This window comes from Crocodylus porosus, unplaced genomic scaffold (genome assembly GCF_001723895.1).
Source record: "Crocodylus porosus isolate Cpor-Errol unplaced genomic scaffold, CroPor_comp1, whole genome shotgun sequence".
In the NCBI taxonomy this organism is placed as follows: Eukaryota; Metazoa; Chordata; order Crocodylia; family Crocodylidae; genus Crocodylus; species Crocodylus porosus.
In genome coordinates, this window is record NW_017728906.1 from 23,206,760 (window position 1) to 23,230,257 (window position 23,498).

At 41.2% G+C, this 23,498-nt stretch overlaps 1 protein-coding gene across 1 annotated transcript in view; it reads right to left on the reverse strand.

The window, feature by feature from the left end:
• The window catches only part of LOC109305705 (SAM domain-containing protein SAMSN-1-like), a 142,456-nt gene that overhangs the window by 106,997 nt on the left and 11,961 nt on the right, over positions 1–23,498 (reverse strand). Inside the window, exons 3-5 of the mRNA XM_019528753.1 lie at positions 13,683–13,723; positions 11,033–11,070; positions 9,526–9,612 (exon numbers count right to left, since the gene is read on the reverse strand). Coding sequence (XP_019384298.1) covers positions 9,526–9,612; positions 11,033–11,070; positions 13,683–13,723 — 166 coding nt within the window. The remainder of the gene's footprint in view (positions 1–9,525; positions 9,613–11,032; positions 11,071–13,682; positions 13,724–23,498) is intronic.

Sequence of the window (23,498 nt, forward strand, 5' to 3'; positions counted from 1 at the left end):
AGAGCAGCGGGGATCACCCCCCCTCCCCTGCCTCCCCTCCCCACCTAGCAGGAGCTGGTGAGCCTGGAGCTGCTGCTTTTTTTTTTAAAGCCAAGCGCTGGGCCACGGTGCGGGAGCGGCGGAGCAGTGAAGATTGTCCCCCCACCAGCCTGGCAAGATCCAGGAATTTCGGGGTTTTTTTTTTTTTTTTGAAGTGCTAGAATGCTGGGGCCAGGCAGGGCAGCCATTGGCAGGGCTGGGAGAACAGGCGGGGGATGAGGCCTGTTCAATTTGGAGATTTGGCTGATCAGCGGCGGCTGAATCAATTCAGGACAGTGATTTGAATCATCAAATTGAATCACTGTCCCCTGAATTGGCCAAATCCGAATCCCAAGAGAATACTAGCCGCTTCACACAGACCTACCAAGTATGTATCCTGATCTGTTAACTGTAGGATTGTGTTCACCAATACAGTAACTGGTGGGGGTGTGAGAAAGCACCAAAATAGGCACGGCCACAACAGATGCAATCCTGAAGTCAGCACTATGGCATGTCATTGTCAAAACCAAATGTCCTTTTCAAATTCAGCTATAGACAAAACTGAAAAAATTGCCCAGGTGTACCAAGGGATTTAGGGACTACAGCACAGAATGTTGCAAGATTTTCTGACCAGATTTCCTGAAAACCCAACCAGGATCTCTTTTCATTAACTAACATGCTGCCATCCCTAATGTGCAAATCTAGAATGACCTGTTCAGACCACTGAATATGTGCTCCAGAAACACATTTCTCCAGGCAAGCAACATGCCTATTGTCATAACAATTTGTGTAAGCACAGACTTGGCAATGGGTTACATTCACTTTCCCCATTGGAAATTACTCTGTAACACATGAGGCCAAGTAAAATTAGGTCCGCTAATTTTGAGAGGTGTACATTTTCTTCATTTGTATCATTAGAACTTTTTTTTCTGAAGTCTATTGATCTAAACTGGTATAGCAACATTTTGTGCTATCACACCAATGATCATTTTAACACAACAAGTTAGTCAGCTTAAGGCCAGGGAACTAGGGATTGTAAGCAGCTTGTGCAGAGAAACCTGAAATATTCATACCTGTGTCACAGCAGCAGTCCAAGGTATTCATCTTTAAAGAGGTTATAAACAGCCCTGCTATGGGTCTGATCTAAAGCTTCACATAACACACTACTACTGGCTTCAGTGAGCTGTGGATCAGGACTTTGAATACGACCCACAAGTGGGAAAAGGAAACTATGCTTTCCACCATATATAGCTTATTACATCTAACAGGAATTTATATTATGCAATAGACTTGCAGACCTTGAAGGATTATCTCTGTTAGGAGAAAGGTTTGATCAATAGTGACAAATTATTTTGATCAATAGCAATACACTGTAAATCTCCCTGTAATGATTTTTCCACTGCATGAAGAGGACTTCCCTTAAAATAATTTTACTGCAGTGGGGGAAAGGGAGATTTTTGTTTGGCTGCCAGGCTTATTTCCTGTTCCCTCTGGGCACCTGCCCTTCAATTATACTACTTGTCAGCTTTAAAAATGTGCACTGCCTCTTCTGCATGCTTCGGATATTTAAAACTGTAAAAAAATTTACAGTACATCAGATGCTGGGGGAAGGTCAGACAGAATGCCTCCTTTCATTCAACACAACATCATTAATAACCATAAACTGTCTCTTATTTTTTTTCAGATTGGCAGCACCTTCTGAGATGTTTCAAACTATCATCTTGGAACTCTTTTGGTTCATTAACAACAAGTTTTCTCTGGAAAAAAAATGACTAATTTTCCCTCCAAAATATATTTTATACAGCTCTGCTACATCAGCTGCTTCTTTTCTTCCCTTTCGGCCAACATGTCAATTAGCTCAGCCATTCACAGGCCCCTTCCCAGTTAAATGCAAAAACATAGATGCCTTAGATTTCATCCCTCTCCACAGTTCCTCCTTTAAAGTCATAGTTTTATGATACCTATAGAGCCCATTTGTAGCAAAAAATATTAGAATGGGAAGCCCATGATATAATAAAAACTAGCTGAATCCCACAAAACATTTGTGATTAAATTTTTATTGCAAAAATATTTCTTTGAAGACAGGACTTTTAGTTACCCTTTGATTGAATACTTCAACAGAATCAACACTTCTCACCCTAGAAAAGGCTACATAAACCTGCCCATGTGTAAACACAGGCTTAGGAATGTAAATACATATTTTCTCAAAAGTCTGACCTCATGATTTATGGTCATAGAATAAGAGGGTCCTTGTACATGTGACTAAGGGCCCTTGTACATGTGAGGAAATTGCCTCTTTGAGTGGCTTAATTGCCCTTTTTAACAATTGAAATGTGCAACCGTGTACATGTTCAGTGGCATGTAACGATTACATTTCATAACTGTGTACATGTTTGGCAGTGTGTTTTGATTTAAATGATTGTTTTATGTAACAAACTAAAACACATCACATGTATTTTAGTTTGCTACATAACACATTGCAGCGATGTTTCTCATGTGTACAAGGGCCCTACTCGGAGAAGGCAGTGGGGTTGGTGCATGGGGTGCTGGAAGCCTGGGGATGCTCAGGGAAGATCGGGTTTGCTGGGCCTCCAGTGCCCCATGCACCATCCCTACCATCTTCTCCAGTTGCCAGCACACCCAGCCACTCTCCTGCCGCCTTCCTGGGACAGCCAGCCCATTCCCGGGTGGTCTCAGGCAGTGGGAAGGCAGCAGGGATAGTGCACTAGGCACTGGAAGTCCACCAGGCCTGAGCTTCCTCAAGCACAACCAGGCTTCTAGCATCTTGTGCACCTTTAGATCTGGTGCATGCTGCCTGTGAGCTGAGGCTGCACTGTGCAGCTAGCACCCCACCTGGGTGGCCCCAGGGGGCACCACAGCCGCAGAGGGAAGCTCTGCAGCTCAGGGGCTAAGTGACGTGGTGGCAGTTTGTGCAGGCAGCTCTGCCGAGGAAAAAAACAAAACAAAGTGGCGAGGGGCCTGATCTTTTTTCTTTCCTCCAGGAGCCTGCCTGAATCTCCAATGGCCAGGGAGCGAGCTGCCAGTGGGTTGCATAGCCCTTGAGCTGTGGGGTACCTCAGTGCTTCCCTCCACGGCAGTGGCACCCCGCAGGCAGCACCCACCTGCTGGCACCTGCCTGGGTAGTCCTGGGGGGCACTACTGCTGCAGAGGGAAGCACCAGGGCCCCACCACAGCTCAGGGCCCACTGGCAGCTCACTCCCTGGCCGTGGGAAAGGCAGGCAGGCTCCAGGGGGGGAAGGATTGCGACCCTCACCACTTCTTTTTTCCTTTGGTGGCCACTCCGTGGCAGGGGGCCCCAGTGCTTCATTCTAGCTCTGACTTGTCTGAATATCTGTTTGAAATGTCTCAGGATCTACAATAATAACACACTTATTCTTGCTGTGCGGAGCACTCTGATTGGTTGTTTCAGTAAGTATTGTGATTGGCTGCTGAGACAACCAGAAAGAGGGCTCCAGACAGACAGGTTAAGCCTATTATTATTCTAGATGTGTAAGCCCGGGGCCTGCTCCTAACTCTGTTGAAGGAATATTGCCAGTCCCACTGACCTCAGGAGATTCTGAGTGCAGCTCATACAGCTCTTTTTTTCCAAGCTCTTAAGAGTCTAGCTTAAAGTAGCGAAGCCAAGGAAATTCAGGGCTAAAGCTGGCAATCTGTCCTCACTTTACCCTGTTGTATCTAAGTAACAGAGGGGTCTCAGGGCAGTGGATGATCTTTATACCATATGTGCTGCAATTCCTAAGACAACAAGGTAAAAACAATGTCAATCTTCCTTCATCTAAGATGCTCCAGTGGTTTAAGGAAAGGACATGGCCACTTTAAATCTCATATTTGAAAATAACTCTTGGCCTTTGTTATTGGTCCTGCTCATGTTTAATTTAGGTCCATGTTACATTGGATCTCAGACTGGATGATTATAATGATCTTTCCTGGCCTTAATATCTTGATTCATGTGAGTAGATTTAAGCATGTGAATTAGATTTTGTAGCATTGTGCTAGCCTCAAAGATGATCAAATCATTTCCATTTTTAAAAATCTACTTTATTCTTATTGGTGACACTCCATTTATTTTGCCTAACTATGATAGAGCTACCCTGGCCACTCTCTAACTATTGGTGTCAATATTGGCTTCTCAAGCAGCAGCTACTATGTTGTTCCAAAACGTCACTCAAAATTCGTGCTGTATTAAGGCCTGTCAAAATGTGTGTCAATCTTTTCTTGTTGTTGTTTTTTAACTGTGTTGTACTCACATCCAAAATGAGGTTCCCCCCTAGTCAACATGGGAATAAAAAGCCTTGTCTTAGATTCAAGTACCAACCTAGGGCAGGCAACAGCTCAGCTCCAGCTTTGGCCTTAGGTTCCAGGCTGAAGCTGAAGCTGAGTGTCTGCCTAGTTCAAATAGCTCGCTTGGTGAAGGAGGGCCATGCAGCCAGGGGGGAATGCAGGAAGACTGCAAGGGGGTTGGGGGGCTACAGTCTGCACCCCTGCCACTTTTGCCCCTGTGCTCATGCCCATCCCCTCCCTTCAGCTCTTCCCTCTCCCCTTATATTTTCTGCTGGCTTTGGTCTGTCCAGCCCCAACCCTGCCCAGCCACGAGCTGCTATCGCATCTCCTTGGCCAGGTTCAGCTGGGACTAGGCTGGGGCTGCAATGCTGCTGAGTGTCCTGAAGCCAGAGCAGAGCTGGAGGAGAAGGTAAAAGCAGGGGGCAGGGAGTGGGGTAGGTAGGCACAGGCACCAGGGGAGGCAAGGCTTCTGGGGAGGCAGGCTGCAGAAGGTGGGGGAGTAGCAGGTGGGGGAGGCAGGGCTTGGGCTGGATGGCCCTGCTGCTGCTGACTTCTCTGGATGAGCTTAGCTGCAGCAGAAGGTGGGTGCAGTAGGGGTGGGGGCACAGGAACAGAGGAGCAACAGGTGGGGGTGGTAGGGAGTGGGGGGGACAGGCACAGGCATGGGGAGCAAGCATTGGGAGTTAGGCAGCAGGGGCAGGCATGGGAGGACAGGTGGCAGGGGAAGCAAGCATGTGGGGGGACAAGGGGCAGGAGAGAAAGGGATGGGGGTCTGGCACCTCACCCCCTGCTGTTGCTTTCCTCATCAGGGCAGTGGGGAGAATGAATTTAAGACAACCTTCCACTAATTAGATTCTAGACATAGAAAATTAGAATACATTTATAATTCTCCATGTAAATAATCTAATTACTGGGGAGGGTCATCTTAAATTCAAAGTTGTCTTGGATTTGTGTGACTATGGGGGAAGATATCTCCTCTCCTGATCAAAGTTCTCAGGACAGTAGTAAATCATAGTAGGCACTCAACAAAAATAATAGCAAGAATGGCAATATCCTCACATTTCAAATAAAAATTTTGAGGGTTTTTAAAGTGGTCAACAGAAACAGGGCATGAGGTGGATGCTAAGTGGAGCAAGTGCCCTTTCTAAGAGCCACCAGAGGGAAGGCATGGATTGCCTGTCAACCAGCACATGCAGTACACTAGGAAAAAGGTCTGAGAACAGGTCTTGAATGCAGCTCAGTACTATAAATATCCAGGGGTTAATAGATTAACAATTCAACTCTAAAATCAATTTGGCACTTTATATTTCTAATGCAACACCCACTGAGGCCAGTGAAAAATTTCGCAGTATTTCAATGGGTAAGTGATCAGTCTCTGTACGTAACAGGAAAAAATCAAGACAGGTCTGAGAGGGTCAGAGATGCCATCACCAGAGGACAAATAGGTGCCAGTGCCAGTAACAGAACAGACTTTCAGACATCAGGAAGCTAGTGGCTGGTTTTGAAAGACCTAGATACATAAAGTTTCCCTTTTCTAGCTTTTTTTTCTTGTGAAAATACTTTTGAGGTGTAAATGGAAGCAAAACAGTTGTAAGAGCTGAAAAGAGCATTTACTAGGGGGTTACCTCCATGTAGAAAGTTCTGAGAGTGGCCTGGTAAAAGCTCCTCTCAGTATATATTATAACAAGCAGTTATATGATATACAGTAACGAGCAGTTCATTTGGAGAACATCTGAAAGAATTACCTTATCAGTCCCTTCCCCTCCAACCTCCAATTCCTGACTCTGTGTTGCAATAAGCTCTTGATGAATAGACCCGAGCACCTTTAACACTGAACTGGAGACGTGACAAATGAATGTTTCTCAGGTGCGAACAAGATCTGTAAGGCCAAGCCTGGCCAATGCTTCAAGTACTAGCTGCAAATAGTGAAGACACCTTGCTGTAAGCTCTGAGAGCGAAGTAGAATAATCAAAACCCATGCTTCTAGAATAAGTGTGGGCACCGCAAGGTCAGCACAGAATGCTGTAATAAAGAGCAAAGCTTGTGAAAACAGCACAACCGAAGAAAGCCCTTTCATTCCTCACCCAACGTGTCACTTGCCATGGAACAGCTGCTGTCAAAAATATTGCCAGCATGCTTAGCTTGCCTCACTATCTTCAAACTGATCTTTCAACAACAAAAAAATAGTAAACAATGGAAAATTACTTCTTATAACTATGCCCTGTACCTGGCAGCAAAACATCTATTTTCTCTGGCCTCGCAGTGAAACAAGCCCGTGGCATAAGCTTGTAACATTTTTTTTCCAGTATCTTCCTCCCACCCAAGAAGTTGCATTCATTCATATCTTCTGAAATAAAGAATGAATGAAAGAAAGAAAGAAAGAACAAGTTACATACATAAAGCAGTCCCACTTATATTAGGTCTCCGTTTTTTAAGCAGGGTTAAAATGTATATAATATATATTTAACATAACACCTTATAATTGGATATGAGTAGTATGTAAGCATCTCAGTACAAAGGGTTAGAAACAGTTATAAGCCATGATTACTAGGCATTAACAGAAGACTTGAATGTGTCAGAGTTGACTGACACTTCTTAAAATGTCTATTAACCATTTAATTAACTATTGATAAATGGAACCTTAATGTGAATTGTGATCCATAAAGGAATAGAATTGTTTTAATCCCTTTGACACCAGCAATATTAATGCTTGTATTAAATATTATTTTTGGTTTTCTATGTTTCTTGTATTTAATTTTGTTAATTTTTTTACACACAAACAAAAATTCCAATATATTTTTCTCTTGGAAAATTAAATTGAGCTTCACTTTTTATTGGAACCACGGTTTGTACAACATCCATCTCCCTAAGTTTCCTTGGGAGAACCCCCTTGCACACCTACTCCTAATCTCACTACCTGCTTTGCAAAGTCCTGTTGAAATCATTGGGATTTTGGAGACTACAGGGGCCAGTTGCTCCTCTCACTCCCCACCATACAGGGTTCAGACAGATGTTCAGACCCCGGTTCAAATGCATGGCGCTTTACATAAAACACCATGAGTTAGAGCACCGCTGGGTTGGGCCTGTGGGGCTGCAATCTTCCCCCCCCACAAGCTCTGGTTGGGAAAAGGAGAGAGGGGGAAATGAGCAGCACTAACCTGGAGTGGGGGTGGATCTGCCCCCCTCATCTCACAGGCCCAGCCTGACTCCCTCCAGTACCCCATCCAGGGGGGCTTGGAGGACTCCAATCCACACCCCCTCCAGCTCAGGCTAGGCAAAGCCCAGCTGGTAGCTTGCTGCTGCTTGCTTCTCCCTCTTCCTCTCCTCTCCCTCCCTGCTGACAACCCCAGAGGTGGGGCTGGGCTGTATCATACCAGCCCTGCACACACAAAAAATGAACCCTAGGGCATACAAGTTCCCTAAGGTGCTCTAAAGCAGAGTCCCTTCACCTGATACCTCATTTGAGGAAGGTTAATTTTTCATGTGATCAGCCACTTTAAAAGTGCTCTGCAGCCATGTACATGTGTCACAGCATGGCTGTAGAATGCTTTTTGGGGCCCAGTCATGTGAAAAATGTAACTTTTGTCTGCAACCATATAGAAAGAAAGAAAAGTAGTTACCGTGCATGCTTAGTAAGCATAACGTCTAAAGTAGCCTATCTATTACCTTTTGGTTTGATCCAAGCACAAAACAGACCTGAGATACGCATTTCAAATGTGGAAATATCTTACAGTAAACCTTATGGAGAAATTTTTTTAAAGAACCGTGCTACCTTTTAATTATTAAGCTGAATTTTGTATTTTCCATTCTCTGTGTCTATCAATTGATTTGAGGTGGTGGTTGTGGGCGCTGCTTTGATGCAGCGGGGGCAGAAGTCATGAGAGCAGAACCAGCAGGCGGACAAGCCGTCATGGCTCTGCAAGTGACAATGCTTTCACTTCAGCTCCTTCATCAGGGAGCCAGCTATGAGGGAATCAGGGAGTTGTCACGGTACACTAGATTTGGATGGGCGTAAATCCACAGGATATTCTGGAGGACAAAGCAGCTCTCAACACAGGGAGGGAGCAGAGCTGAACTGCAGGAGTCTGCTCCCTGCCTCTGCTAAGCACTGTGACAGAGACCACTGCAAATCTTCCATATTTCTAGCCCCCTTTGTTGCCCTTCTCTGGACCTTTTCAGTCAGGAAATATGACATAAGCTTCTTGTCCTATATTCCCTTACTCAGGCAAAGCTCTGATCAAAGTTAATCAAAATTTTGCCTGAATAAGGGGTAAGGGCCTGTAGCTTCCGCTTTAGATTACAAGCAGCGCTTAGAACAGCTAGTAAAAATGTAGAAAAGGACAGAATAGGTTTTCATTTAAAGCCTAAAGATTTTCCTTGTACCACAACCAGTTAATCATTTGACCTCATCTTTTTTGCAAAGAAGATGCTGGGCAGAGATGCAGCTGGGTGGTTCTGTGCCAGGGGTGACAGCGGTGCATGGGGGCAGCAACTGCAGCCAGGCTGCCAGCAGTGGCAGTGGTTCAGCCAGCAGCCTGGGGTGCTGCTTTTTCTCCACCCACCCCCAAGTCAGTACCTGGGGCTGGTGCCCCAGTCAAACACCCCCATATTACATTACTGAATTTGCCTCATCCCAGCCCCACACAAACTAAGTAGATTCTGTGAGAGGGATTTCTGCCAGACCTGTAGGCAGTAAACACCAGCCATAGGCACAAGGCAGTGAAAGGACAGCCTTGTGACTCTCCAGTGTTTCTTGCTGCAAAACTTTGACGTAAAATAGAGGTGTATTGTGCATCCTTTCCTCCCTTTGTGAGTTTTGTTGCTGCTAGGTCTCCCTAAAATGACTTCTCAGGTGCACGTAGAGCCCAGCTCTGCTGTAATGCAAGAACTATAGAGCTCCAAATAATGCTTGTATCACTGCTGCCTGCCCCAGTGCAACGCAGTGGAAGCCACTCTGCAGCAGAAACCTCCAATGGCCCATACACTGCAGGGTGAACTTCCCCCAGGGTGCATTCTTAGCTTCCTTGTTTTAAAGCAAGCTTATTTAAACTACTTTTTTCTTCCCCTTGGGGAGAAGGTAAATCTCAAAAGGCCTTGACAAATTATTTAGCTAGATTATTGGTGAAAAATGAGAAATTTTCCTAGGTGCCCTTTAAAATACTTTGTGGAAAATGCAAAATCAGCTGAAATACATTTTGCAATTACCTTCAAGCTGACAGTGCCTTCTGATGTACGAATCATTCTCGGGCTTCTTGGAATTCTGCCAAAGAGTGCCATTCATAGTTTTCCTCTCTAAAATAAAAGCACAAAAAAAAGTCACCTGCATTCATATTACCCCCGTAAAATAATGGGAAAGTCTATAAAATAAAATCAGAATGCAAATCAGATGAGTGCAGTAGAACACTGTAGCATCTGCTTAAACACAAACATGAAAAAATGATTTTGCCAAAGTGGAAATGTGATGGATGAATGGAATTCAGTGTGGCAGACTACGAGTTCCATCATCTGTTGGCATTGCCTGCAGTCCCATTTAGCACAGTTTAAACATTATTACTACTACTATTACTACAGCCATTACCTCTGGTTTCAAGCTTTCCTCATTCTGTGACTTTTCAATCTATTTTTGATCTTGCTGTTAGGATTTTATACAAATGCTACTTAGAATTTTAGAGAACTACTTAGTCAGTATGAGCATCTCTAGCCCCTAGTTGATGGCACAGGCACTAAACTGCTTAAACATCAATACTGCTTAAATTAAAGCATGAAAGGGGCTAGTGCTTTAGGAGTGAAATCTTTCTCCATGGTGACCTTTATGCTGTGTAGCATCACGAAAGCCTTGATGTCCCTTGATGACCACTGACTTATTATGAAATTATGGCCCTTACCCTGTCACTGTCAGAGAACTTTCTCAATGAAGCTACTTTCTGGGCAAATTAACTATTTAAAGAGGTGTAGCAAGGTCTTTCAGTGACTGGGGCAGAGGTGGGGGCAGGGAGAATTAGGCTGACCACTGGATGCAGGGGTGGAGGTAAGGGAAGAGGAGTCTTACCCGCTCTAGCTTTCACCACTGGCACAGCAGCTGCTACTACTGTGGCTGCTGCTGTGGCAGTGCAGGCTTGAGCTGCTACTGCTGTGGGATAGGCAGTGGTATGGGCTCCCCAGGGTCTATTTCTGGTGCTCTATTCACCCTCCCCTCAAGCACAGAGCTCTGCCTCCCATGGCAAACCATCACAGGGGGATGTAACCCCACGCACTCTTCCTCAGATACCTAACTGGGCGAGGGCCAGAACTGAATACGTAGGTCATAATATTCTTTAAAAGCACAATCCAATAACTCCTGAAATTTTACAAAAAATAAATTCCTTCATTAGTTAACTGCACTCATGACCTTCAGCAGCCAAGCGAAAACTGAATCTTTTTAACAAATGAAACAGAGAGGAGACTAATCTGATTAGATCAGAGGGGCTTGGGTTCTTTGTTTAAATGGATAAAACAAACACCAAACATTCTGCATGACCATTTCATTTTGGCCAGATTCTCGTTTGGTTTCTGCTTCAATCTGAATTTTTTTAAGAGGGCTTATGGAGGGGAAATGGTGACGTGTTTTTTTTCTCTGTGTGGAATCCAACAGCCTGAAAGCAAATTAAAGCCTTAAGTATATTTGACGGTTTACAATTAACATGGATCATAACTGGTTTAAAGGGTTACTAACCAAATGCTTCATTTTCAGACACAGACTTCTGGATAGATCTAGAAGAAATTAAAAACATGTGTCATGATCTCAAACTTAGAATTAACAAGTAAAATAAGTTTAATCAAACATGGATAGCTGCAACCTAATTCTTCAAAGCAGTGCACAGGGATTTAGCTGTGAAACTCCTGCTGGTTTTAATTGAAGCTACCCAGCTTCTTTCATGAATAGGATTTCTCCCCCCCCACACACACACACTTCCTCTGCACATATACAAACACACTTTCTACATAGGGATTTCTGGGCTTTATAGATATTTCTTCTGAAAATATGGTTGTTAGAGTCTCTTTCTGGAATGAAACATTGACAATATAGTCAAAGAGCCCACTGAAAAGGCCAAGTGACAGTTTTCTTGTAGGGATGACCTGAAACATCCCAGAGCCTTAGCAGACTTTACAATCTGGAATTTGGTGCCTCAGCAATGGACTAAACATAAACTCTCCATCTGAACAGATTTAACATGATGCTCTCCAAAATCTAGATATACATCTTATGCCTAAATCTGATATATGTTTTTGGCATATCAATATACAAACACACTGTGCTAATTCAATCTACCTACATCTGTATGTAGCCATTTGCCTGTATAAATCACAATTAAAGAAGTATATGCTAAGTCCATTTTATCTAGCTTACCCCAAAATAATTGTCTGAGTTATTGTTCTATGGTAGCATTGGCGTATAAGCACTGAAATGGTCAAACTACTCTTAACAAAATAATCCTTAGGTACTTATGTGTGATCTTATTCTCCCTCACTCACATCTGTGGAGAACCACTGATTCATCTCTTTCAATGAGCTGTCATCTGAGTTTTAACCCTAAATCATAAAAAACTCTTTTTACAGGGACTCAGGTAGATGGAATAGGTTTGTGTTTAGGTGCCTAACAAGTGGAATAGTATCTGGCCTTGATTTTCTTCCAACTGACTAATTACTAGCTAAATAGATTGGATGAATCTTTTTGCAGTCTGCAAGTTGACAACTTGGATTATCACATTGGTGCTGTTTGCGCCATGTGGTTGGTCACCTCAGTCTCATGTTACTGTTCTAAGTGATCAGAGTTACTGAAAATTTATAATAATGAAGGAACCACAAATAACATGGTTATGACAGACAATAACCATGTATGTTAAAGTTCATGAAATTTTTGAAGTGTGAGACTTTCCTAGTAACATGGTAATTACTTGAATACAAATAATGCCTCATTAATCAGAATCTTTGCCTGCCGTTGAGAAATTGCTTGTGAAACAGTATTCTTACTTTTTGACAAACAGCAGAGCAAGATTAGCTACCAAAGCTATAGAGCTCTTACTGTTTCTTCAAAATCTTTGGTGTGTTAATTAGAATTTCTCAGAAAAATCTATTCATAACACTAATACTTTGAGGTAAATGCAGCCAATATTTTAAAACAAAAAACCTATTTACTACATTTACCTGAATCCAAGTTGACTTCAAATTTAAGGATGACCCCCAATAATTAGATCCATATATAGAAAAATTACAAATTTGTTATAATTTTCCAGGTGTAGAATTGTTGGAAGGTTGTTTTAAATTTGTCTCTCCCACTGCTACAGAGGGGAAAGCAGTGGCAGGGGGGCAGGTGTCCCCCTTTGCCCTCTACCTCCCACTCACTTCTTCCCCACCTGAATCCTGCCTGCCCACTCTTCAGCTCCTAAGAGCTCCATGCCCTGGGGTGGAATCTAGCAAGAGATGGAGTCACACCTGACAGTAAGGTAAGGGAGGGGGAAGAGGCTGCAGGGGCAGGAAGGAGCAGAAGCTATAGAGGTCAGGTGGGGGCAGGGGCAGGCAGCTGCTGTTTGTCTCACTTTGGCCCTGACTCTCCTTGCATTCAAATCCAAGAAAAGTTTCCCCCCCCAATCAGCATGGGGGAAACCCCCACTTGAGTTAATACGGTATATGATCCTATAGTATCTAGGGATTTTCCTATCTGTTACAGACAGGTAGATTAAATCTCAGTCCAACGTTCCATTAGATGACATTTCATTTGAAATTAACCATTCTATTAATGCAATAAACTGTAAGATCAAGACAAAATGAATTTTCAAAAGAAATATTCCTCTCCTCACTGAACTATTAATACTTAGAGGTCATTAGCCCAAATGATAACGTTGTCTGATACACAATTTACTTGAACCACGGTGCTGTCACAGATACACTGGATAAAATATCATCTGACTTGGTTAATCCAAGTCATTTTGTAAACTAATTTTTTATTTGGATTAAAAACAACCCATCTTCTGAAGATTATGGGGTCAATGGTACAAACATGCCATGAAGTGGGTTACCATTTCAATCTTTTAGAAAATCAGACATATGGTAAGCCAAGCTCAGATTAATGAGGACTAACATTATTTGATGTTGGATGCTCTGGTTCTGTTGTTTTGAAAAGAAGCTTTGTGGATATGAGCAAATGATGTCAAAGAGCTTTAGTAATGCATTCCAAGCTTATCACTTGTTTTCTATTCAGAGACATTAATACAGATATTATATGGAAATTAAATCACACGTAAGAGACATAATAAAATGGGAAGGCTGAAAGGTACAGACAAAAATATTGATACTCCACGGAACTAAAAAGCAACTGAACTTACTTTCTCTTTTTGGTCAGGGTGTTTTCAAAGTCAGCAAATTCCTTTAAAAATAAAGACAGAAGAGACATCATTTTTGAAAATCAAGAATGTTTATACATGTACATAATTTAACGTACAATTAAGACAAGCAAAGTTTTATACTCTTTTCATTATCGAGTTTGATACACTTTAAAAAAAATAGTTTAGCTTATGGAGGTATTGTACCATAGAAAGATATGTAGTTAGTGTCTAAATGATTTGCTTTTCAAAATTCCTGAACTGATACAAACTGAGCATGCAAGGCTGCAAAACTGAAACTTAACAATCACAGCACCTAGAAAGAAATTGACCACATTGCCATTATTAACCAGCCAATGCCATATTTCTTGTATAAAATTATTTTTATAAATATTGCCTCTCAAAAACAAAACCCCTGTATAGGTTATACCTGCCCACTGCTACAGAATTTGGTTTGGAACATGAGAAGAAAGATGCAAGGTTTATGACATTGGTTACATGCATAGGAATGAGGTTTTTTGAAAAAATAGCAAGAAACTCTGAGTGGTAAAATCCTAACCTTTTTAAAATTAGTTGGAATCATCCTGGGTCCTGAAGTTAATTTTAATGATAGGAAAGACTCCAGAAACCAAACCAGGATAGGACAGGATATCTGATCAAGATACTCTATTGACACCTCTTTAGACAAAATGACAGGACAATAAATCAATTTCATGTCTATTGCTGCCAGCATTGGAAGCATAAGATGGTGTAAATTTCCCATGATGGACTTTACTTCTACTGGAGAGACAGTGACACACATTAAAGAAGGAAAAATATTTCCCCGCATACCTACAGTTTTGTTTGTTTTAGTTATTTTCAGCTACTATTTTCAGTTATTGCCAGCTAAACCAACATTTTTATATTTTGACCATGATAACAGTATCTAGGAAAGTAGCCCATACTATATGACAAGAATCCATAAAATAATTAAGTATAAAAAAGAGCATTTTATTTTTGCTTTTTTCCCTTCCATTTGTGTTGTCTTTTCCCAATGTAAAACCTACTAGAGGTAAGAAGAAAAAGGAATGGAGAGGAAAAATACTTGTATTAAGCCTTTCTTGTAGACTGGGTAAGAATGGAAATATTTAATTATAGATTGGGTGGGATGTTTTAGTAGGGTATAACAGGTCTTTTAAGTGTCTTAACATTTGTGAATTTTGATTATTATACTTGGGGGGGGGGGTTCCCCAAGAATGTTAATGCATCACTGGGGCTGTGCACCCAATCCAAAAGATCTGGTAGAATTTTCCTGCATTTGTCTTCCGGGTAGAAAGACTTACCTGAGCAGACACTCACATACTAAGCTCCTGAGAAGAGCAGAAAACTTACAGTGCTGATGCTGTGCAGCTAGAGATCCCCTTTACCAACTTCTTGGGGTGATCTTCAGGCTCCCTCAGTCTGCCTGGAGACAGATGGCAGCAGTGCACAGAACAGCCTTGACTTGCTGATCCAATCTGCTCAGGATCAGCCTGTGTCTCCCTGCAGTACAATGTAGGTATTGTGAAGAGGACGTATTCTGCTCCCTGCTTGGCTGGAGCAGTAGAATCTAGCGTAACTGACACACTTTGGGGAAGAAAGGGGAAAGCCCAGGAACAAAGCACCCTGGGATGCTGGAGGACTGTGCTGTGGCTTCTTTCAAAAGGGAAAGTATACAGGCATTCATCCTCCCAGGAGAAACTCTCTTGGGAGCAATTTAACCCTTGTTTCTCCCAGGTTATTTTTTCCCAGAGCGGTCACTTTTGGTGATTCCCCAGTAGACTTTCCTAATAGGAACTGAATGTCTGTACATGGCCTGGGTTTGCACAGGGGTATAGTATACAGATAAAAAAAGTGCACAATGTTTAATATCTGCTTTGAAATATTACATGCAATTTAAGATTAATGCATTGTGGATAAAAGCACAATATTTTAGCCTTAGGCACAGGTATGAGATTGTTCTGCAGCCGTCAAAGAGATGGCTGTGTTAGATTAGCTCGGGTCCTAACATACAGGATTCTACATCACAAACAGAAATTAATAATGTACTTTTGACTAAGGCAAGGTCTGGAATTTCTCCAGATAAAAGACAATCTTCCTAAAGGTTTCAGACTCGCCCTCTCATCATAGTATCTATCTAGCAAAAATAGTGTGTCCCACAGAAAATACTACATGAAAAACTAGGGAGTTTTCATGGGTATTAATTACAGTGAATTTATGATGCTATTTCAGATACAGGGGAAGCCACAACTCTTGAGAAGAACTCCATTTACTTTCCGCCATTTCTAGAGTTTATAGGGAATAGGTGAAAGAGTAACATGGTGTTTCCCAAGCTTTTGATACCTTGGTCGCACATTTTTTCTGGATTAAAATTGGGAGCACATATTACTCATACCCAAAACTGTGGTTTGTGTGCATATATATTTCAGAAAAGATATAGATGGGGGCCTTGAGGCTAAAAAAAATGAGAATCACTGAACTAGCTAATGCCACTTATGAGTGGCAGGGGCAAGCCTTAACCCTCCTGTGTCTTGATTTTTCCACTGTTAGCCCCTTCCAGACCCCCCCATTTGTACCTCGGGAGCATGGACAGCCCTTGCCAATGAGGTAGGGTCTCACATACTGGAACTATCCCTACAGCCTCTCCTGCTGGCCCCAGGAATGTGGGAGGAGTTGAGGGGATGAGCTGGGCTGCAAAGACCAGCTTTGTCCATGCACATATCTGCCTGCCAGCTGCTGCTGGGATTGGGAGAGGAAGCAGGGGAGAGAGGAAAGGAGAGCATGGGCAGCACAGGGGATGCCTGAAGGCAGCCCCAGTGGAAAAGCCACAGTTACTACTACACAGTTGGGGCAGACATGGGATGCTGGACAGGGGAGGAGAGCATTTACCTCCGCACACAGGGGGATCCTGTGGCACACATCCATTTCTCTCATGAGACACACTTTGGAAATCATTGGAGTAACATAACCAAGAGTTCCTTATGGAAGCAGAGTGTCAAAAATGGCTATAAGATATCAAGGTGTTTATTTCAATACTGTTCTCTAGAGGAAGGACTGTTCTTAGAGGAGTCAGAGGCCATAGGTCAATATAATTCAAAATGAAATACTCTACAAATCCATAGTAGCTCTCTTTTTTGTACTGAGTTGTAGCTCTGCCTTGTAGCCGGCTGTTCCAAACAGCTGTTCATTATCCAGAATCCATCTCTTTGAAATGAAAGTTGTCAATATAGATTGTTTATATTGATATCAGAGACTTTTCATTCCTAGATTAGAAATGAGGGAACGTTAAATCCAACTGAATATGGAGCGGACATTTGAAATTAACTCTGAACATACCCTTTCAAAGAGAGAAATACTAAACCTCTGTCTATTCCTCCTTCTGGAAAGAATGAACATTTATATTTGAGAAACCTGAGATTTCTTCTCTATTGGCACCAAACTGCTTGCTCTTATCATGTGAGATTCATGTTTCAGAGCTCTCTTAAAATCCAGCTAGACTTTACCTGATTTAGGACATGCAGGGGTAATGAATATAGTATTATTGATTGGTACTAATTGAAAATGACAGCATAAGGATAGCAAAATGTATTCAACAGTACTATTCATGCCATGTCCAAGATACATTGTCATGTTTTTTCACACACACAAAAAATTATTATTGTTTGCATTAGAATATCATTATAGCTATGGGGGAAAGAGATGGACTTGTACCACTTCATGAGCAAAATTCCTGACTAGGTTTTAATTGCAAAATCTTTACTGCTGTGATAGTAAAGAAAGAACAAAAAACAATGCAACTTGATTGTCAGTTCTCAGGGTTTCAGATCTCTGGCCAGCAATTACAAACAGGATATTTTTCACTTAAAAAAAGTAAGAAAATATGCTACAGAAATCTTTTAGGAGAGCAAAAAATGAAACAGCTTATTACTACTTTCAGCCTCCATTTTAAGAGTATAATTACACTGATAACCTTCCCCTTTCCCCCACAAAAAGAAAAACCCCAACAACTTTACAGGAGAATATGCAAAGTAAATCTTTCTAAAAATATATTTCAGAAAAACTAAATCAATATTACAGAGAAGCTAAAATATTTCACAAAAATTCAGAAATAATGTTGTTTTTAATGGAGGCAGTCCTTCCCTGAAGTATAGAACACTGCCATTCTTGACCATACCAAAATCCTCGTACACATGAGTTCATGTTGTTGTTATCGTTACTATACCAATAATCCCTTTCCTAAGTATTTTCATTAAATGACTCTGATAGGAGGACAACATTTTAAATACTGATTTAAAAAAGAATGGACTCCTTTAATGCTTGCCTAGAAAGCCTGTTGCTGTGAGAGTTGCAAGGTAGCAGGAGAGAGATGATCATTTTAGTTGAATGGTCCTCTATGAAGCACACCTGAAATCAAATGCCCATCATAACACTGTAGATTAAGGTACTATGATTGATTTTCATTTTGCTGGCAATAACTCTGAAAACCTGATAAGTCATTTGGCATTTTTCAGATACACTGGGAAGTTGATGACATCATAGGAAGTAGTCAAAAATTGGGTGGAACCCCTGGCATCTGACAACTGCAAAATGACAAAAAACAAATGAAATTGTCTTCATGATCAAGGCATTCTTAACTCCTCAGGTAGGAGACTGAAACATCAAACCATAGAAAATAACGATTTGAAGGATTTATCATTGATGAAATAGCAGATTGAACTTTTATTATCTATGTCCAGCCACCAGGGATTGTGGAGACTGGCATTTCCATGGCAGGGGTGAAGGGAGTTGCCTAGGCCAAGACAACATAGGAGGGTTAAAAATAACACATCAGGGTCCTGGGAGTAAGAACAGCATAGCCCTGGGACTGTGGCAAGCTGGGTTTTCCCAGCCCTGGGGCTGTGCTGTGAATGTGTGTGAGGATTACTAGGTCAGGTTAACCCGTTATCAATCTAAAGTTAGTATACCTCAGAGGTGTACTAACTTTAGACCGGGCATGCTATTTTTAGGATGACCTATGCCCTGTGAACATCTGCATACAGACATTTAGATCAACTTAACTGCAATTAAATCAATCTAAATATAACACTTACTTGTACATACCCTAACAGGGCTCAGGCAAGGTTGCATTTTTGTTTGTTTATGTAGGATAAGAAAGCAAAAGGATGAACCTATCTAACCCATTCGATGCCCCTGCCATAAGGTACATAACAAACACAAAATAAAATTCAACAGCCAGCACAACACACAACTGTTCTCCTCTACTCCTTTTTCAGATCTGATTCCTTACAAATGACCATCTTTGCAGGTTTCTCCTCAAATATCTGCATGCTCAGCTCAGCAAATCAGGACTAGTTTTGACCCATTCAATCAAACGTATTCCATGGCCAAAGGCCTCTTCTTAAGGATACTCTACTACGACCCCAGTCCTTTACCAGAAGTGGGATCAATTTTGTACACCTTCTCTGCCTACAGCTGCAGCAGTTGGGCAGAGAAAGAAGTGGCCCCCAAGAAGAAATAGTTTACCACCAGGTGCCACCTTTCCATGGGGACTCATACAGATTAAATACATGATATGAGCTTTGATTGACTCCCAGTTTAGCATTTAAGCACCTGGCTTAAGACCATACTGACTGAGCAGAGCACTTAAGCGCACACACTGCTGAAAATGCATGAATAGGTCCTATAGTCAGATCTTTTCATGTGATGGGGAGCATCCTACAGAAGCTGAGTGATGGATGTAAAAATGAGGGAGAAGTACAAATGATCAGTTAATAAGCTTAATGGCTCCCTCTAAGGTGTAGGTCTAGTAACTCACATGCTTGAAATAGCAGATAAGATTATACACAGTCCTTTGACCTCAGCAGCATTTTTCCACAGGACTTACAGGCTGAAACGTCATCCCTAATCTTGTTTTCCACTTCCAGAGACTATTTTATATATAACCATGTTGATTTTACAGCTAGCAGTGACACAGCATTTAGTTGTTATTTTTAGTTAACTACTGAACTGAGTCCTCCTTCAAAACACAACAAAACAAAACCTACAACAAGCTGTGCAAGCCTCTTATTAATTCCTGGTGCCTCAGCAGTTTGCTTAACTGATTTAGCAGCATTTTTATTGATGCTGAATTTTAATTGGTGAAACTCAAGTACAACATCTCTAAAATATTCCAGTTAGGGAAACTAAAATATATGACATGGGTGAGCGAGGGCCAAAATGATAGATTATTCTGTTTACTGTTGAGCATGCATCTTTAGTGGACAATCCAGTGCCATTCTGAAAAAAGCCCCACTGAACAATATGCAAAATGGTTTTGATGCAATTTGTGCAGATTAGTATCCTGGATTTTCTAATGCACATCAACAGTAAAACCCATCTGCTTCTCTAGTCTGGCTCAGTGAAAATAAACAGTTTTGTTGGACAGGTTGATTCTTTTTTATTTCGTTCTGCGGCCCAACCCTACATTAAAATAATGAAGAATCTGAATCAATCCAACCACACCAAGTAAAAAAAAAAAGATTAGATTATTACTCCACCCTTGATTCTCACTCTGGGACTTATGCAGTTTTTCAGTACAGAGCTGGATGTTGTGAATCTGTCTCTACAGTAGTTCTGCAACTTAAAGGATAATCTTTATTACTCATCTATTAGGAAGTGCCAGAATTGCAGTGTGAAGTTATATATCATATGTATGACAGTATTGTAGCTGAGCCCAAAGCTCTGAGTTCAATTAATTTACATTTTGAATTTGTTTCAGCTAAGTCCAGTTCCTACAGATAAGCATCCCTAAAACATTAGCACAATTGTTACTAACGGGCATTGTGGCTAATAGTCTCATTTGAGGAGGCTAAAGCTGTATGGACCTGAAGGCCAAAATGCTCTTTAAGGCCCCACCTACATTATGCGAGTAGTCATGTTGCAATAGAGTCCTGTAATATTGTTGTAGCCACACAACTGAAGTATCTTTTTTTGCCTACAGAGGCAGAAAAGACCTGGCAGAGCCACATTAGAGAAGTGTTTCTTTGAAGGAACAGCTACATGTAAAACATGCTTTTCACATATGCTTATTTTTGGCTAGTTATGCAGACATATTAGCAATATGTTGCTCTGTTGCTTAGAGAATAAGAAATCATATTTTTTCTTTAGTCAGACTCTGTGTATACATCACTATCATATTTCAATCTGATTATTTTCTAAAATACAGTAGAAGTGGTGTCACCCAGACAAGTTGAGGTACACTGACAAGGTAAAGCGGGGAAGCTCAAATTATTGCCTTTGCTGTTCTATGTAAAGGAAGCTGTATAATGCCATTGCCAGAGAAATTTCCATTCTTTGTCTTGTTCAAAGCATTCACAGAGGATTTAAGTCTCTAGGGTTCTCAGGTTAGAATCTTTCACCAGCACTACAAATACACCTTCATTTAAAAGGGGAGGTAGGTTAAAAAAAATGAGAAAGAAAATTCATTTCTCTCTATGAACTCATTTGCCATCTGCAACTTACATAATGGGGAAAAAATCCTCTTTCTTCAACAAGGAAAACTATCACTACAAGGGATTTCAGGAGAAATATCAAATTTGTTTTTTGCTCTAGATCTCTGAGATTCAAATAACCACCTGCTCTAATGAGACTTCCCAGCACGCGCTATTTGGCAATGGCAATACTATAGTATCTGCACACATGTAACATGGAAACAGTTCTTTATTTTTTACAGAAATGTATATGCAGCTATTTACACTGAAAAGGTAATGGTGTTGCTACTGCCCTTCCAAGGGTCTTGTGGCTGGGCGACTCCCTTTCCCTTATTCCGACGTTCCTGCTGACTTCACCCAGAGTTCTGCAATTATGGCATACCACATTTTCTGGATGCTCTGTACGTCCAAGGGAATTCACTCTATGTCATATTTTCCTCCTTTTCAAAGAACCTAACTATGCTAATGACATTAAAATAACAACTATTACAAACATAAACTAACACTTCTCAGTCTCCTTGGCTGTTTCAGCAATGTTCCAGCTTTGTGCATTCCCAATCTTTTCTCCACTATTGTGCACTCTTTCGCAGACCCTTCATTTCTGGTCCAGGTCAGGTAGTCAAGTTTTTATATGCCTGTTCTACAGAAGTTCCACAGGTGATTTTCCACATTGCAGAAGTATAGCTCTGTAATTAAGTAGTACCAAGTAGGGATCTTCTTCTTCCTCCACTGATTTTTTTCAATAGGTTCTTCACAATGTGTATTTCACAATCTGCCAGTCCATTGCCTTGAGGGTAATTGAGACTGATGTTTCATGACGAAAATCATACATTTAAGCAAAATATCAAAATTCCCTATTGTTGAAATTAAATTACAATTCTTGGGATCCCATGACATGCAAATATTAATTTAATATGGCTGACAAATGTTGCCACTGTGGTAGCCTCAAGTGACATTCTGTGAAACTAGTAGAATAATCTTATCATAATCAGGTGGTCATGTCTTCCCAAACTGAACAGATCGGTTCCTACTTTGTCCCATGGAATAGCAAGTTGCTTAAGGACTATCATTGGTTCTTTTTGCTGGGCATCCCTGTACTTCTGATGTCCTCCACATTGCCTCACCATCTCTTCAATATCACTGTTCATCTGTAGCCAAAAGATAACATCTCTGCTTCCTTTTGTTCATATGGTCATTCCCACCTGTCTTTCATGTATTCATTCTGAAATTTTATCTCTCATCACTGTGGGAATCAGAGCCTGTATATGCTTTATGAGTACTTGTGAGATCACTGAGAGTTCATTTTAATTTTGAAATATGTGGGTCAAAAATGGTGATTTTTTTCTTCCCTTCTTCTATCACTTCTCACAGTCTTTCATCTTTAGCCATTTTCATCACCAGTTCATCCCAAATGCCTGGAGATACATTGCATGATGTTTTAATTATTTTGCACCAGATCATCAGGTTAAGAACTACTTGATAGAAGGTGGTCATGTCTACACATGCATTAATGCACTGTAATTACTGCACAGTAAATTTAGTACCTGTAATAACAGGCACTAAATGAACAGTAATCCATACTACTGCACAGTAGCATTGGCAAATGTCTTTTAAGTGGCACTAATGTACAGTAGACTAATTCTACTTTCACCATGACATACTAATGCACGGTAGAATTAGTCTACTGCACTTTTAGCATCTCGTGTAAACACACCTAGTATGTTCTTAAAAGTATGTCTGCCATCACCAAGTCATATCCAGGTTAGAGCTCCAGGGTTGTATCATACTTCTGCAATTTCAGAAGTAGCTGTAGCATTCTTGGTCATGCATCTCTAATTCCTTTTCTGAATATTTCAATCAGTGGTTTGTAATCTATTTCTGCAGTAAATCTCTGACTATACAGTAACTCACAGAAACATGTACATCCATAAGCCAGGCTAAGGGTCTCTTTTTCAATTTGTGCATATAATTTTTCTGCAGCTGTCATTGTCTTAAATGCACATCAGACTGGAAAACAATCAGTTTGCAGTACTTCAATAGTACTGTTTCTGATCCATCTTTTGAATCATCTGTGAAGAATTTGAAGTCTTTTAATGGGTCAAAAATTGAATCATGGACTCTGTTGTCAAAAGGTATTTTAGATCATTAAATTTGCTCTTATACTCTGGCATCCAGGCCCATTTCATGCCCTTATAAACAAGATTCCTTAGGGAACGTGAATTCTCTTTTTAGTTTCAGGTTTTGCATATTCAGTATGACCTGAACATTTGAGTCATCAGCTAATATTTCTTCTGAGGTCATTTTCTCACCAAATATGTCATTCCTGTTGTTT